We start from the raw sequence: 17,550 nt of genomic DNA on the forward strand, positions 1-17,550 counted from the left end.
GCTTTGAAAAACCAAAGCCTATCATGGGCAATTTCTCCTATTTCTAAAGTCCATTTTCACAGCATTCATTGGTCACATTTATTTTATAATCACTTCAATTGTATTGCTTTGATAGTTCTTTTAATACCACATTTCTTTTAAACTTGATCATACTTCAAAACGTTCTCTTCATAACAAATGGTAAATTAATTTTATTTGGTGCTAAATGAATTCTTGGGGTAAAAAATACCTTCCTTGAAAAGCTTTTGTATATCAGAAAAAATGAAGAAATTTATAAGCTGTTTATTCCTTTGTTAGTGATTGAATTTGACTAAAAGGGGAATGGGCAATGACAAAAGAAAGTATTATAGGAGCAAAAGTGGAATTGGAGTCTTGTAACTCATGAAAGTTGGAGAAATAAAATGTAACTGACCAACATTGGCTTTTATGATTATGATATATATTTGTGTGTATGTGCAATTGGTTTTATTTATATAGTAGATAAAGTTTCTGGCATTGTTTATCATTATTGTCAGTCATACAATGAAATTACGTTTAAACTAAGCTAGTAACATCAACTAGTTACCTATCTTTTGACTGATAAGTTAAACAGTTATTTTAATGATGCATTGAAATGTAAGTGAAATGATATGCAACTTATGTCTGGCCCTTTGTAATTGTATTACTGTTCTAATGATTAACCAGGTAAGTATGACACCTGTCTTCTGTTTGTGTGTACTTTAAAAATAATGGCTGTGATTGCTTCAGTTTTTGCACTACTGAAAGTATTTGTAACATTAAAATACATGGCACTGTTTGTTATAATTTTATTAAAGACTCAATTTCCACATATATCTTGTTAGAAATAAATAAAAGTGGGAAATCCAGAGAACATTGCAAGTTGACTTATTAGATATGCTCAACATTTTGGCTTTTTATTCATCAGTATAATACAATTTTTGTAATGAACTTTTTCATTGAAAAATGTGGAAAAGGTTTGAAGTTAAGAGCCTAATATAAAAACATTTATTGTAGTCTAATGTCAGTGCAAAAGTGGAATTAGGAATATGACACCTTTTTATTCAAGGTTTTCTCTGACTATATTTCATATAAATTAATGGAACATCTTTTAAAACACTTAACTAAAGATAATTTAGAAGGTAACCTTGTAAAGTTATCAACTTGCACTTGTTTTTTATTTCAGCATTACATAAACTAAACATTGTCAGTGTATCTTTTTAACCTATCACAGAAAATCTACTGATAAATTATTGCATACAGTTGTATTCAACTTAAACAAAAAACAGTATAAACTTGACATCTGTAATTTAAAAGAAGCAAAAGTACTTGTACTATTCTTATGAAATGGCTGGAAAATTGAATATAAAAGTACAAAGTGCAGGATACTAGCCAAGTTAAAGTGTGTCATTTGGAAGGTTTTAAGAGAGACTTAAGGAAAGGATATATGAAATAATCTCACAGTTGTTTATTCAGAAAGAACTAAATGAAGAGAAAAAAAGTTAGTAATATAAAGTAAATGAATTACTAAAATAAAACCTTTAGTAATTGAACGTTTACACACCCTAAAATTATTTTTTCATATTTCACATTCAGGTTTATGACTATGAAACAGGAACAAGTGTGAATGTGTAACATGTGATAACTTTAAAGATGAATTACTGCATGTAGCATTGGTTAAATGCACATTGACTCCAGTTGATTGTGGATGAGTGGCTAGCTATTCAAAAATTTTTGTACAGATCAGTGTGAAAGTTAGAACTGCCTGTAAAGCCAGATAGGTGTATTGTATAAATGTATTTAACAGAAGACAAATGTCACTTATTAAAACTACCAACTAAACATCAAGATCAAATCAAATATAACCAGCCTTGAAATACAGTCAATAATTAAGCACACATTATCAAGCAAATTGTTTCACAAGTATAAATTCTAAAAGAGAGATTTACTGAAAAGCAAGTATACATCTGGGCTTCTAGTCTTAAGCATATTACCCTACTATTTTAGTTTTTATTATCCCACAGATCCAACAAACCACCCACAAGAAGATTATTTGAACTTTTATGAATTATAAATACACTAAAATGAAATCTGTTGTAGTTCTACTACTTCAGAGGAAACAAGCATCCATCTTTAAGCCCTTCTTAAACCAAGTGTAACTCTTTATTTCCTGTTTTTAAACTGTTTGGTAAATTAATATTGTTTCTGTAGTGAAGAGGGACAAAATTGCACACGTTAGTCTAAATAAGATATCATTAGTGTTTGTTGGATACAGAAGACCATTTAGTGTAGGTATTAATTTATTTTGCAAGTTAACATTTTATGGTTGTTTAGTTTTTCATAACGAGAGTTAAAAGCAATTATTTTGTAGGTGATTAGTTATGACACGTTTGTTTACATAATTCTGTAAAAGTTATATGTAGTGTTTGTTATTCATTGATGCCAAGGTTATTGTACATTTTTTTCATTTTATTGGTGTTGGGGATACAGAAAGTTCTACAGTTTTGGTGATGAACATATAAATAGCAACAAAATGAGTGTTTGGGAACAGAGAAAAATTAAAGTCAAGTGAAACAGAAGTTCAGTCAGAGAAAAATTTAAAAAATATGAAGTTAGCTATAGTGGTTTGCAGGTTATTCTTTGTGCTAAATTTTGACAGCATTTTGCACACCTTCCAATGGCACATAAAATGCTTTATATTGCTATAAACTGGGTTTTGATACCCAAACAGACAACTTTCTTTGTATAATTATTTTTTATTCTGGTACATGTTTTATTTTCACATCAACTGAATTATATAATAGACAAGGACATGCAGGTGTGAATATGTAATACATGATCTGAACGATAGAACTACGATTTTAATGTTTAGGTGGATCCCTGAATCTGCAAGCTGGTTAATGACTCGTGGAAGAAAAAAGGAAGCTCTTCTTATATTGAAGACTGTTGCAAGAGTGAATGGCAATCAATTTCCTGATGGTATTTTAACAGATTTAGAGGCAAGTTCTCAAACCTTGCTTACATCTTATCTTTTGATAAGAATGATTTCATAAGTTTACTCTTTAAATGTGAGAAATTATTTAATTTCTTTTCCTTAAAATAGTCTGTTAGTACATATTTAGGACTAAGATATGAAGATTGAATAAGTGAAAATGTTTTAAAGTGTTTACATTTTATCAAATTTGTTTTATTAATTTTTCAGTATTGGATTTTCAGGAGAAGACTATTAAAATGCATCCTAAGGGGTGCACACTGTAGGTGTTTTTAACTACCTTTTTTCATTGAAATTTTATTTGTTATTGAGTGTTTTGTCTCACAGAAGAATATTTAACATTACAGAAATTAATACAATTTGTCTTTTGTAATTAAAAACATATTTGGCCACAATTTTTTTATATATATATATTGAACATATTTTAGGAAACGTTAGAAATCAATTTTAAATCAACACTAAGTGTGGCCTAAATAGTAACCTGTACAATAAAACTTAACCTGTTTAGACTTGTATTAAGTATTTCTGCAGAAGTCCTATTTGCCCTACCATTTGCAACAGAACATTTCTTGGATAGGTTAATAGAGACTAATCAAACATTATACCAAGATCCTTTTTTTTGGGGGCACTGTTAAGGTTATTTTCATCCAAATCATCCTTATAATTTAAATTATGATAACCCACATGCATTATCTTGCATTTATTCTAATTAAAGCTCATCTGTTATTTATTTATCCAACTAACTGATTTAAATCCCTTTGTAAAGCATCAACATTCTCTTCACAGTCAGCAACACTCAAGACCTTAATATCATCAGAAAATGTCAGTAATTTATTGACCATTTGTAAATTAAAAAGAGCAAAATTTCTAAGATTGAGCCCATATGTATCCCACTTGTGACATTAACCTCTTTCAAAATCCTTAGGGAAATATTATCTGACCCAGGAGCTTTATTATATTTTAAACTTCCCAATATTTCCATCATTTCAGAATTCTTGTAATTATATTTTCTGAATTTTTTTCAACCTGTCAACTGTTCAAGATGAAGAATACTTCTTAAATCTTCATTAGTAAAAATTAAAGAAAAATCATAATTTAATAACCCAACCATCTCATAATCATCAGATATAAACCTTTTTTCATCATACATCAAGTGTTCTACCCCATTCCTAACATTTTGTTTACTCTTAAAGTACTTAAAGACATCCTTACTGCTAATTTTTACATTTTCAGATGACCATTTTTCATGCATCCTTTTTGATGTTCTAATTTCTTGTTTGATTGACTTTCTTGATCGTCTATAATACCAGTCAATTGAAATTTGTAATGCTTTTCTTTAATTTTATCTCTCGTAACTTTTGTGAGCCAACCTGGTTTTTATTTGCAGCCACCCTTTTCTCTTCTGTAAGGAGTGTGTTAATCTTATATATTTAAAATTTATTCTCAAATTTTTCCATAATTGATCAGTGTCTCAAAATAAGCCTGGAATGATCCAGGTGTTTAGGCCTTCAGTCTTTAGGTTACAGGTTTGAATTCCTGTTCCACTAAACAACTGTGGAGGCATTATAAGTGATGGTTAATCCCACTATTTGTTTGTAAGAGTGTAGCCCAAGAGTTTGTAGTGGGTGGTAATGACTAGCTGACTTTCTTCTGCTATTTCACTGCTAAATTAGAGACAGCTAGTGCAGATAGCTCTTGTTTAGCTTTGTGTAAATTCAAAAACCAAACCAAGTCTCCATATAACTCAGTTTTCTATTCACAAAATATAATTCTTGTTTAATCTCTTCAGAATTTGCTTTTTTTGAATCATTACTCCAATACTGTACTTACCTCCTTACATGAGATCAGGTATTCTTTTCAGTGCTGCCATCTATATGCAACTTTTTCTTTATGTATGCATGCCACAAGCCTCGCACCCTTACTTGTTGGATGCATGTGACCATCAGTTTATTATTATTTCTCTGTTTCTTCTCTTAACAATTTTGTACAGATTTCCTGAGTTATGAATTCCAAAGTTAACATTACCATTTGGGGGTCACCAATGATCAATATTTTGTCTCACACTTCAGGTGGAGTTAACCTGACACTGCATCTTTCTGCTTTTGTACATCGGAGGTTGAAACACGAGTCAGCCTTCTTCCCATAGCATTGCCTAGGCTCCGTGTGATTCTGCTGAAATAATTTAAAATGATGAGGATTTTGATAATTTTCCTCCTCTTGAGTTTGCCATTCCTTTCAGCTAGAAGATTTATCTTGGCCTTTATGGATTTTTATCTGAGGTTTGTGATGCTTGTTTCTTTCCTTATCTCTTACTCCCCTCATTTTTCCTTGTTACACAAGCATTCTTCTTAACCACTTTTGATATGTTCTCTCTTTCCTGATATTTGGATCCATGCCAATAACTTTTTCCAATTAAATAAAAGGATCAGAATGCCATGCCTCCCAGGAGTCTTTGATCAGTATGCCCTTTCTTACCTTTGGGTGGATTATCCATTTTTTTATATATATATATTTTTAATGAATGGTTAATGGGTTTTTGATTGGGCTCTTGACTCTAATGTTAGTCACACATATGTCCAATATTCTTGCCTTCATTTTACCCTTACTAACTTTCTCAGGTATCATTCTTTCTTATATTTGCTTGGGAATTTATAGTTGTAGACTCAAATTTAACTCATGTCAATTTACCCTCTACTTATCTCGGGAAATTACATTTTACTCCTTTTCTTAGACATTTTTTGATACTATCCCTGACAGTATCTAGCCATAGGTATATCAGCCCACCAGTAGTCCACCTTTCCAAATTTGTGGCCTGTTTGTCTCCTATTCCTGTTTCATGCCCTTCATTCTCACATCCATTACTTTAAATCCAGGCAAATTCCTTTCAATGTACCAACCATTGCCAATACTATGGGGTTCAGGTCCAGTGGAAGCTCAACTGTTGGGTATTCTTCCTTGCTGTCTTCCCTTTATCCATGATCAATGAATGACACAGTTTCTTTCAGAGGGTTTAGTTATCAAGTTTCTTTCTACACCACCTGTTTGTTTGCATCCTGTTTTCTTTCCTCCTTCTCAAGATCTCATGACATGCCAATGTCTGTAAGAGGTGGTTTAAGATTTGCTTTTGTGGTAGGCTATTAAACTGGTTCACCATTCTTCATGTGGTTTGTATTCAACTCTTTTTCTTGGTTCCCCCACAGAAATGTGGATTGGAGGCCAGTCATTAATCACGTTTCAACTGCTTCATCACACTCCCCAAGTTCATTATGGTGTTCATTTCAGCAGTGCCTATCTTGATATTGTGATCACATTTCACTCACGACTTTACCTTTGGTTTGTTCATCTTGAGGTGGTATATTAATTTTGGGTGATTTTTTTGCTCATCACATTGTGGGGATGCAATTTCACAATTACATGGATGACTGGCTTCTTCTAGCTCATTCAGTGCAGGATCCTACTCCTTTTTGTGGTAGCTTGAGAATTTTCTGTGGCAAATTGTGTTTATTCATTTGATTTTTTTTCCAGAACCTATAGCAAGTTCTATATTTTTCGAACAATTACTACTGGAAAAGAATAGCTACTGCCTGAATATTGTATTGCTCAGTTCAGCATATCCTATCTGTGCTGAAATATCATTGGTATTCAAGAAAATCTTCGTGATGGCTGTTTCACTGTATCTAAAGACTAATCAGTGATGTCGAGAAACCCACTAGTTGAGAAATTTATATGCAAAAACTGCTCGTTTGGGTTGAGAAAATATTTTACATAGAAGAGCGAACAACGTTTCGACCTTCTTTGGTCATCGTCAGGTTCACCTGAGGTAGTAATAAATTTTTAAACTGTTGTCTACAGTTCAGTACTTGATATTATATAATAATTTAATCCTATATGTTATTCTATATCACGAGTTTGTGAAGTTGTTGTATTACATTTATTTCGCCATGATTGTGTAGTTATTTCACAATCACTACAGCTAGTAGGAATACTGTTAATATTTTGTGATTTAGTTCTGATTTGTCGGATTTCAACTTCAACTTCTTCTACTTGAGCTTGAAATTCATACCCCATTAAGGCCAGACATTGTTTTTAGTGTAATTCCTGTTAATAAAGTATTCATCACTGCTTTTTGTTGCATAAGATCTTCTCTATATAAACCAATACAGTTATTCTTCTTCATACTAGGTCAACAAAGCTTGTCTTATTGTGGTAATATAATAACTATGTGTTTCATTTATTTCGAGTATAAGTATGACTAACCTCTTACAGCAAAAAAATGTTGTTGCTATTGGCCATGATTTAGTTATTGCGGAAGTAATAGCTGGTTTGTATCTTTGTTTTCGCCCATGCTTTTCTAATTTTCTCATGCTATTAGTAATTAATATCCAAGAAACGGTTCTGTGGAGGAGAAGAGGATGTTAGAGTGAAATTAAAGGACAACTAAGTGACTCAAGTAACTAACTGCTAAATAAAGAGCGCTCACAGGCACAATGATGAGTAGTTCAGAGTAACCGTAGAATAATTTAGTAAAAATCATAGTCCTGAATCAATTCCAGTTCTTGGTTCTAATTTTGATATGTCCCCCGCTAGTACAGCGGTGTGTCCACGGATTTACAACTCTAAAATCAGGGGTTTGATTCCCCTGGTGGGCTCAGCAGATAGCCCGATGTGGCTTTGCTATAAGAAAAACACACACACACACGCTAATTGTGATGTTTTGAAAAGATGCTACAGTTTCACTGGGGTAACCATTATTAGTTTTCAAGTAGCTTAGTGTTTTTACAATTGAATTTAAGATATTAAAGTTGTGACAATGGAGTTTAAGAGCTACAACATGAGTTAAAAAGAGAAGACAAAGAGTTCAATGAGTGAGCTGCTCACGCATTTGTTTTCTAAAACTGATCAGTGTTGTACAATGGATTCTCATGATTTTATTTTCCTGGTGGCAAATACACGGGCTCACGTTTTATTTGATGGTAGAAATTGGGCCGGAATAAATATTATAAAGAAAGAAAGTTTTTAATGAATAATGTACATTTTTATTTATTGAAAGTAAAATAAGAATTATGCATGCAGTAGATTGTTTACCAGTCTAGAATAATATATATTATTTCTTTTGAAATGGGAAAATCAAGGTTGATTTTATCCATATCAGAGTTTGGTCAGTATTTATTTTCAAGAATAAACAGTATCAATGATTCTCCATATTTATTTCAAAGCTTTATATCTTAACCATTCAAGAAATGATTAATCTGTGACCCAAACCTTCAAAAGTGCATTATAATGTCGACTGTTTCATTGGTTCGAATAATACTGTGATTTGAACTACGTTCACCCTGTGACTTAACAGCATTTATAGTAGGGTTATTAATTAGATATGACTCGCAAATAAATAAAACATATAATCGAATAAAATATGATGTAGGCTGTTACAAGCATTAAGGTTGTTATGATAAGTAATTATAATTCTCTGTTAGCATATGCAGCCATTCTAGAAAAAAAAGGTAATTTGGACTTATTTTTTGTGGTGGTTACAAGGTTGATCAAATCGACCAAGTCTGTATAATGTTACGGTGAATAAAATAGCACGTAAAGTATAAAATTGTACTGAAGAAAAGTTTGATATTTATTTAGGAAGTTTTAGAGGTTAGGGAAATAAAATTTGAAAACTGTAAGATGTACAAAAGTACTTTTAATGTTAACTTGAAAATCATCTTGCACTCAAACTAGTCAGAGTTATCCCCACTTTGACTCCATATATTCACAGACAAATAATTTTAAAATCATAATATTTACTAAAAGCTGGCTAAACTTTGTGAAGATAAACGTACTAGGTAAAACTCTTTCTCTCTCTCTCTTGTTATAATGTGGATCTATTTATTACTATCTTATCTTCCATGACAAAACCCCACAAATTTACTAAAAGCCATAAGTACATTGAATTTTCCAATAACATCAAACAGTATTCATTGTACCTTTATGGGTTGGTAACAATGGTGCAACACACTTTTTTTTTATGATTTAAGTTGCTAAAATAGGTGCTGCAGGATACATGTGCCCATCTTATACTCCTCTGCTCCTCTGGTAGTGTTAGTTGACTTTGACCTTATTGGACAATAAAGGGTACTCACACTAGTTCAATGTCTTTCCTTTGATCATCCAAGAGCTCATAAAGTATTAACTTTGGCATCCATCTATGGTCGGCTTTTGCTATAGCAAATATGATTGTGTTTTTAACTTTCACATGGTGTCTAAGATTCCACAAACTATAAAGAATTCACCACATGTTGAGATAATGTGTTTCCATGTTGCAAATCTTCTGATAAAAACTTGTGAATTTATGCAACGTTGTTATCCAACACCCTATCATCCCTAGCTGTGGGAACATTATAATGTGACAATCATTTCCAATATTTGTTGGTAAAAGAGTAACACAAGAGTAGGTAGTGGGTGTTGAAGACAAGCTGTCTTCTTTTTACTCTTTTGCTGCTAAATTAGCGATGGCTATTACAGATAGCCCCCGTATAGCTTTGTGAAAACTTCCAAACAATCCAAACTATCATTCCTTCTAAATTTTTAATGTTGATAACCTTTGTAGTAAAGAATGGTCTACCTAAATAATAAACTTGTCATGCAAGTAAAAGTGGTAGAGATTAACAAAAAAACCACAACATGCAATTTCCTTTCTGTACGGTATTGATATTTGAGGGCTGTGAGCAAGGAACTGATATGCTTAATTACAAATATTCTACTCCACACTGTAACCGATATAATACCACTCTAATTCTTTTATTACTGCCATTAGTGTTCAGGAGAAATTTACAGTCCTGGGAAGGTAACTTTCCTCAGAATTCCAATCCTTAAAGGAAACTTTAGGGATCAGAGTGACTGGTCACATTTCATGCTTTATCCAAAGTGCTTTCAACTTCATAAGAGCCGAAAACGATGCTACTATCTCAAAAATGCTGGCCACAATTTGTTATTATCAATTATTACATATTACAATTGTAGACTCTCTACTTCTTCAGAGAGTAAGACTAATCTTTCACTGTAATTATCTTAGCTGGTTATATAATATGATCAAGAAAACCCACTTCTGTCCACACGAGCAAATATTTCTCTAGTTTTATTTTCAAGTTTGCTTTTCATATGTATTGGAATACTATCTTAAGGTCTTCAGACACTGCTTTAAAAATGTCCAAACAACAAACCATCATCACAGTAAACTAAGCACTTCTCCTTTTAAAGTCTCACGCATATGCTTCAGCAACATCTCTAAAGTAACTGGTGCATTACATGGACTGAATTAAAACGACACAGAATCCATATAGACTACCTTCTGTACTAAATGCAACATTAGCCCTGTTTTCATTACTCAGCTCAAGTTGTTAGTATCCAAACATCAGATATAAGATGTTAAAGATTCTTTCAATACATCTATCTTCTGTAAAGGGAAAGCATCAATACAGTTATAGTGTTCCCCTGCTAACGTTCCGTGCAGACTTTTTGTGTACTTACTTTCTTCCTGGTAATCAAGGTAAGAAACAATCATGTACATTTCAAAGGCTGTATGACTACAAACTGCTGTATTCCAGCTCTTACAACTTATCTGGTGCTTTAAAACGTCAATGTGATAGTTGTTTTCTCAGGTGTGGGCTGCCTGTATTTGTACGGTGCTAATTACTGCTGTCTAAACCAGTCGGTCATGCTGCCCAAGTAACATATCAGCATCTTCACCAAACAACTAACAAAAGTGTTTTTGCTGCATTGGATCCCAATTTTCACCACAATTATTAACCAGTGTTCTCAGATGTATTGGTAGCTTTGTGTTTGTTTTTAGCCAAGGCATAATATACATAACCATAGCTTTAGTTCTAGTATCAGTTAATTCCACTTTCCTTACCATATCTATGACCATTACAGAATCCAGCTAGAAAGCCAACTATCCATAATTATAAAGCAACATCTGGAGTTCATCCTTTGTTGGATTAATCTCTGCCAAAGCTAATGTTGCTTGAAACAATTTATTTCATTTGTGATTTCTGAAACTGCACAACATGGTGCTAATGTATTCAAATTTGTCGATTAAACCACAAAACACCACTTAAGTATGTGAAGGTGTTATTATTCGCTCGTGTAATTTATTATTCCGGAACTTAATCTTAGTAACATTAAATTACTTTCTCATAAAAAAGCTCATTCATTACGTAAACAAAGCCGATAAAACCTTTAGTATATCTATCTCAACAATGCCAATTACAGGACAAAAAACAGAAATGCCTACTTTCATTCTGTGGACAACACCTACACTGAACCAGAGATATCTATCTCACTTCTAATGAATGAAGTTGATATTCACTGACCATAATAGTGGTCTCATTCTTGAGAGATTTTCAGGGTCACTACAATACTCACTTCTCTTGTGTCTACCAGGAACTCAATCTCTTACCCTTTTTAACAAACACCAAGCTCTACCTAGTCCTAACAGAGTTAGAATGAGCACCAAACATTTTATGGCAAGAGTTCTTTCCATAACCTGTGGGTTAGCTTAACTCAGGGTCTGTCAATTGTTTAGAACATTTGCTATACTATCTGAGGTCTGGTATCGATATATTTGCCTATTTTGTTGAATGACAGAATGTTGACTTTATGAGTTGGAGAGCATCTGTTGAGCTGATGGTTGGAATCAGTAGCTCTGCCATGTTTGTTTTTCCCATCTTGAACAGTTTCCATGTAAAATAATCAGCCATAACTGTGAAATACATGGAATAGGTCAACCTTGTAGTACCATGCACTTTTATAAAGAAGAATACCACGTAGACTACTGGAATTTAACCTCTAGAGGAATTTTGATGTAGTATGTAGCTTACAGAAAGACCTATATCCCTGCCTTGTCAGAGGATACCAGTGTAGTTGTCTCGTACTTTCATCACGTGGAGATAATTGGTTGTTAACAATCTGGTCGGTTTTAGTCTGCCATATTGGAGACACTGGTGTCACACCATTCATAAGTGAAATTGCTACTACTATGTCACTGCAGGTTTCTTTCAGTTTGAAATGACAAATTTATAATATCTTTTGATATACATACTTTCCTTGAGAGTGACAATATCTCTCCGTCTCAAATAATTTTGCATAAGCTGATTTGGATGTCTCCCGATGAACTTATTAACCAAGACGTCCTCCCAATCTGCATAGGCATTGCTGGATATGCCTTTTTGTACGACTTGTGGAAACAGTTCACATAGGTGGCTAGTTCCTTAATGGTGATCCTTTTTCAATCCTTGAACTTGGCTTGATGGATCTCCGATTTTCCTCTGGATCACATAGGCAATGCAGTTTGCACAGAACATTTATATTGTCACTTTTTAACTCTCTATTCAAATGTTAAGCAGCATGAAAAGCCAGATTATTTAAGCTCAAGACCAGCCATTGTGCATCCTGATTTATGTCCGTCTATTCTAAGGTATGACCTCTCTGAAAAATTTCAGGAAATTATCCAGATCCTCCCTTGCTGCCTCTTTGAAGATCAGAGATGTAATTTCTTTACCTCACTCACAGCGACCTGTAATATGCCAACTCTTTCTTGCCCTTCTCATAAAGGCAAAAAAATATGCTGTCAATGACAGTGGTTTTGTGCAGTAGCCACTTAGAAGGACTCTAACATAATAATATATAAGCAGTTCCTTGTCTGTCCAAGGTGATGATATACTCACTATGACTTATCACACTATGGCATTACCTTCTATAGAAAACAATAACGAAAACAAGTAGAACAACGTTTTCTAAACCATGTGTTGCCGACATTATTATGCAGAAGGGAAATTAAAAACTGATAGAAAATTCACAGTTTTATATCACTAAAAATATAGAAAACATGATATTCCTGTATATCGCATTTAGTAACCAATTTTCAATGAACAATAAGATTGGTAAATTAGTGCTTTCTAAATTTTAATACACCTTAATTGTTTGATTAAAGTAACAAAACTAAAATAAATCCCATAAATTTACTTCTATATCCTATTTAATAAGCATTGTGTAGAATAGTCGTATAAAATCATTAGGCCTGACAGAAAAAAAATATTTGCCGTAACTCTACTGGCAAAAGTCCTGACTCTAAAAAGATTTACGAAGTTTTTCTCAAAGGTGTCCAGAGAACATAAGGAGGTATCAGGGGCCACGATAATAGTTGGGGCGAGTGGCTGGAAGTTATCTCAAAATATGTCTTAGTTTCCCCTGTACCCTAACACCCAGTGAACAATGCTTAATGTTAAAGCTAATCGACTTCCCAAATACTGTAGTTGATCAAATTTGAGAAGTTGGTCCTTTGACGAACCTTATATCTAGGGCTTTTGGGGTGTTTTTTGACACCAGCTTGCTCTGTCCACTCCTTTATAGCTCAGTCACTTACCGCTTGTGCAGTTCTGGGGGATTTGGTCCTTCATAATCACATTGGTCCCGATTAGTTGTGCCCATATGAGATGTTTGATCTCTGCATTTGACACTTCACAAATGATGGATGCATAGGATCTTCTTTCCACCACCATTTCCCTTCCTCCTTCCTTTAGAGATGATCTGTAGTGCTGGAAAGACAAAGCCCATACATCAGTGGGCGTTTCTTTTCCTCCTACACATCTGGATATATATCTGTTAATGAACACTTTACTTCAAGGATGGGGGTTTTGAGTCAATCATCATGAAAGTTTGGGTCAAAGATCTGCAGAAGAAATCATTTTGCACATCAATATTTTCAACATATAGTGATTTGTCAGACATTACATTATTTCATTTCTCTTGCCCATCAGCATATGGTGATAGTTAATTCAGATAGCTCTATGGTGGTGAGTGATATCAACCACCAAGGGGGGCACCTGATCCAGAGATTTCCATTTTTGGACTTTGGATCTTTTATACTGGGCCCATGCACATTACATTTGTCTTGTATATAATGTACGTGGTACTTTTTATCTATTCGCAGATTATTTTCCAAGCGCTCACTAAGTCTATCCCACAAATTGGTAATTAGATCTGTTTGTTTTCAAATAGGTTCTTTTCAATTGGGTGCATTTGTTACGGGCCTCTACACCAAATTGCCCCACTTTTGGTCATCTGTGCTGCATTCACAGGCTGTTGATGCTTTTATCCAGGATTGGTCTCACAAATAACTTTTATATGTACTCTCCTATCCAATTGCATCATTGGGTGATTTCTCTGGTACATTTCTTGTAAGGTTCTCCTGATTGCATTGCATTGACCAGTTCAACATAGGGTTTTACTTCCTCTGTTCTCACTGTGCTCATGTGTTCTTCTGGACTCATTCTTTTATTTCCTTGCAGTCCTCCCCACTTCATGATCTTTTCCCTTCTGTCCATACAAAGTGGGTCCACATTTTGATTCATTTAGCCTACTGTTCTCTATGCTCATCCAACTATAACCTTGTTACATGTTTCCTCCAACCATATCTGTCACCTCTCATTTTCCCTTGCTCTCATCTTTGTCATCCACTGAAGGAGATTCTGCAAGCTGACATGTGAACCATGTTCAGTATGTTTGTCTCCCACTATCTTAATCAAATTGCACTTTCGTCCACATTGGGGTTTTGTTTTTCACCTGTATTCATGCTTCATACTTTGATGCAACTTTAATTTGCAAGTATTATTCATTTTCCTCTTTTTCAGGGGTCTTTCCTTCTTTTCCTTTTTATTATATTGATCCCACTTTGTGGTGAGTGATAATTGACCAGGTATTCTTTAATTTCAAATCTGCCCTGTAATCCATCTTGACTTGCATCTCTCTCATACATAGCTCTGCATGCTCACTGTTTAGGTGGTTTGTTCCACAAGATTACTGGAAAGTTAACTACCTCGAGATAATTGCTTCATGAACATATTCATTTGGGACTGTACAACCCCCTGGAGTGCAGAAGGGGATACATGTCCATCCCTACCATGTCTCGAGTGAATAACTCTGTAGGATCTGCTTTAGAAAATTGGGTTTTGTGGTAGTCCATTGCAGTGTCTCTGATAATGTTCCTTTAGACTCTCCACCGCATTCCCACTCTCCTTCCTTGAGTGGATTATGGGGTTCTTGTCACTTTCCAATTCCAATCCACTGGAGTGGTTGACCATGGAGGTACTCTCCTCAATAGGTTCCACAAAAAGTTGGCTTTAACCATTTGGTTGAGAGTAGGGTGGTAGTGTTCTGCTAGTGTAAGTGCAATGTGGCTGTCACAGAGTGATCCATCTCCATGTTGGTTGGAAAGGCTTTTCTGATCACAATCCATGGAGTTGATCCATCTCATTACAGGAAGATGAAGCATTCTGATGCTAGTTACACAACCACTAGAATTAATCTATCAGCTTAATAGATCATGTGGCCTTCTTAGATCAATTACACTACCATAAAGTTGATCCATCACCTGACAGGTTGAAATGCTTTTGGACTGTTACTTTCTCTGACCAATGGAGTAGATACATCACATTCCTGGGAGATGTGGCCTCCTTTTACAATTTTCACAATCACTGGAGTTGATTTGTCACTGGACTGGTTGACCTGGGTTTTTACTATTATTTTACACAAACAGTAGAGTTGATCTATCACTTTACTGAGTGATGAAGCCTCCTGCTATCCCTTCAATACACACTGGAGCTGAGTTATGGCATATGTCCCCTCGGTGTGGATTCCTGTATGTGGTGAGGGGATCTTCCAGGGAAGGTTTTGTTCTTTCAGTTTACCTCCTCTGTGATCTTAACGTCCACCCACATGTTTGTCGTGCAAGGTGACCCGTAAAGGGGAGGGAGGAGAGGATCCAGGTGGTTGAGAGGTCCAACCTTAACACACCACTTTGGCCTTGAATTCCTGTAGATGGGCAGCTTTGGGGTGGCCCCCTTGGGTCAGTCGGCTGGTCTACTTGGGCTAGGGACAACCAAGTATCTGATGCTAGTGTTTGAGTATGTTGCTCACAAAACCTTGGCATTGCTGCAGTGTCCTAGTTTGGCATTGTAGTGTCTCTTCATAGTGTTCTATGGTGGTTGAGATCAGTGGGCACCGAAATATTCTTTTTTATTATTGGATCCTCCAAATAAAAACTTCAAAATAGTGAAAAAACAGTCCATAGGTAAATATATATGTAAAAACGGCTCGTTTGAGTTGACAAAATTTTTTACGTAGAGGAGTGAAGAACGTTTCGACCTTCGGTCATCGTCAGGTTCACAAAGAAAGAGAGAGGTAACTGACCGGAAGCTGACCACATGTTTGTGAGGGGTTGTGAAACTGAGTGTTGGAATGTAGAGGGCAGTGTTAGATGTTTGAATATGTAATTTTTTATTATTTATTTTATTATATTTAATATAGGTATAAAGGTGTTCCTTTGTATTGCTTTATTTTTGCTTAAGTTGTTGTATAAGTAAGGCTTCTTTAATTTTGCATTTGTTTTTGTTTGTTGCTTTATTTAGTATTTGAGTGTTTTCTATAGTTATGTTGTGTTTATTTGACTTGCATTTGTTTTTGTTTGTTGCTTTATTTAGTATTTGAGTGTTTTCTATAGTTATGTTGTGTTTATTTGACTTGCAGTGCTCGAAAACGTGTGAAGGTGACTTTTTATGTTCTTTAAATCTGGTTTTCATTTTTCTACTTGTTTCTCCAATATAGAAGTCGTGGCAGTTATCACATTGTATTTTATAAATAATGTTGGTGTGATGTTTGTCAGTGTAGTTTTTACATAGTATAGATCTCAATTTTATGCCTGGTTTTTGAATAAATTTGGTATTAACTGGAATGTCATATTTTGTTACTAGTTTTTGCCAAATGTTGGTTATTTGTCTGATGATGTCGGGAATATATGGTATGCAGCAGTATGTGGTTTCGTGATTTTTTAATTTGTGAGATATATTTACTTTTGTTGGTTGATTTTGTTTTCTGTCTAGGTGTGTGCATATAATGTTTTCTATGGTTTGTGGAGGAAACTTATTGATGTTGATGAAGTATTGTTTTATTTTGTCTAATTCATCGTTAATTTTATCTGGTGAACATAGTTTTATGGCCATGTTTATTTGGTTTCTTAGTATGTTGAGTTTTTGTTTTGTTTCGTGTGCTGAGTCCCAAGGAATGTATAGTCCAAGATGGGTGATTTTTCGGTGGATTTCTGTTTTAAATTGTGTATCGGTTCTTGTTATTGTGAGATTAAGAAATGATATTTGATTGCTTCCTTCTTGTTCACATGTGAAGTTGATGTTGAGATGTATAGCGTTAATGTGATTGAAAAAATTAAGTGTGTTCTGTAGATGTGAATCCAGCAATCGTGTCGTCTACATATCTGTACCAGTATAGTGGTGGATGTAATGCTGTGTTAATTGCTTGTGTTTCAACTTGTGTCATAAAAATATTGGCTAGAACTGGTGATACTGGGCTGCCCATGCTTAGGCCATTTGTTTGTACATAGTTGTGGTTGTTGAACATGAAGTTTGTCTTCATCATAGTGAATTCTATGAGGGTTGCTAATTGGTTGCTTGGAATGTCTATGGATGGGTTAGCGTCTCGGATATAGAGTTCTAAGGCTAACT

The 17,550-nt window shown here is 34.4% G+C and overlaps 1 protein-coding gene across 1 annotated transcript in view; it reads left to right on the forward strand.

The window, feature by feature from the left end:
* The window catches only part of LOC143238087 (beta-alanine transporter-like), a 55,604-nt gene that overhangs the window by 8,876 nt on the left and 29,178 nt on the right, over positions 1-17,550 (forward strand). The window contains exon 6 of the mRNA XM_076478031.1: positions 2,870-3,000. Within this exon, the coding sequence (XP_076334146.1) occupies positions 2,870-3,000 (131 nt within the window). The remainder of the gene's footprint in view (positions 1-2,869; positions 3,001-17,550) is intronic.

This window comes from Tachypleus tridentatus, chromosome 13 (genome assembly GCF_004210375.1).
Source record: "Tachypleus tridentatus isolate NWPU-2018 chromosome 13, ASM421037v1, whole genome shotgun sequence".
In the NCBI taxonomy this organism is placed as follows: Eukaryota; Metazoa; Arthropoda; class Merostomata; order Xiphosura; family Limulidae; genus Tachypleus; species Tachypleus tridentatus.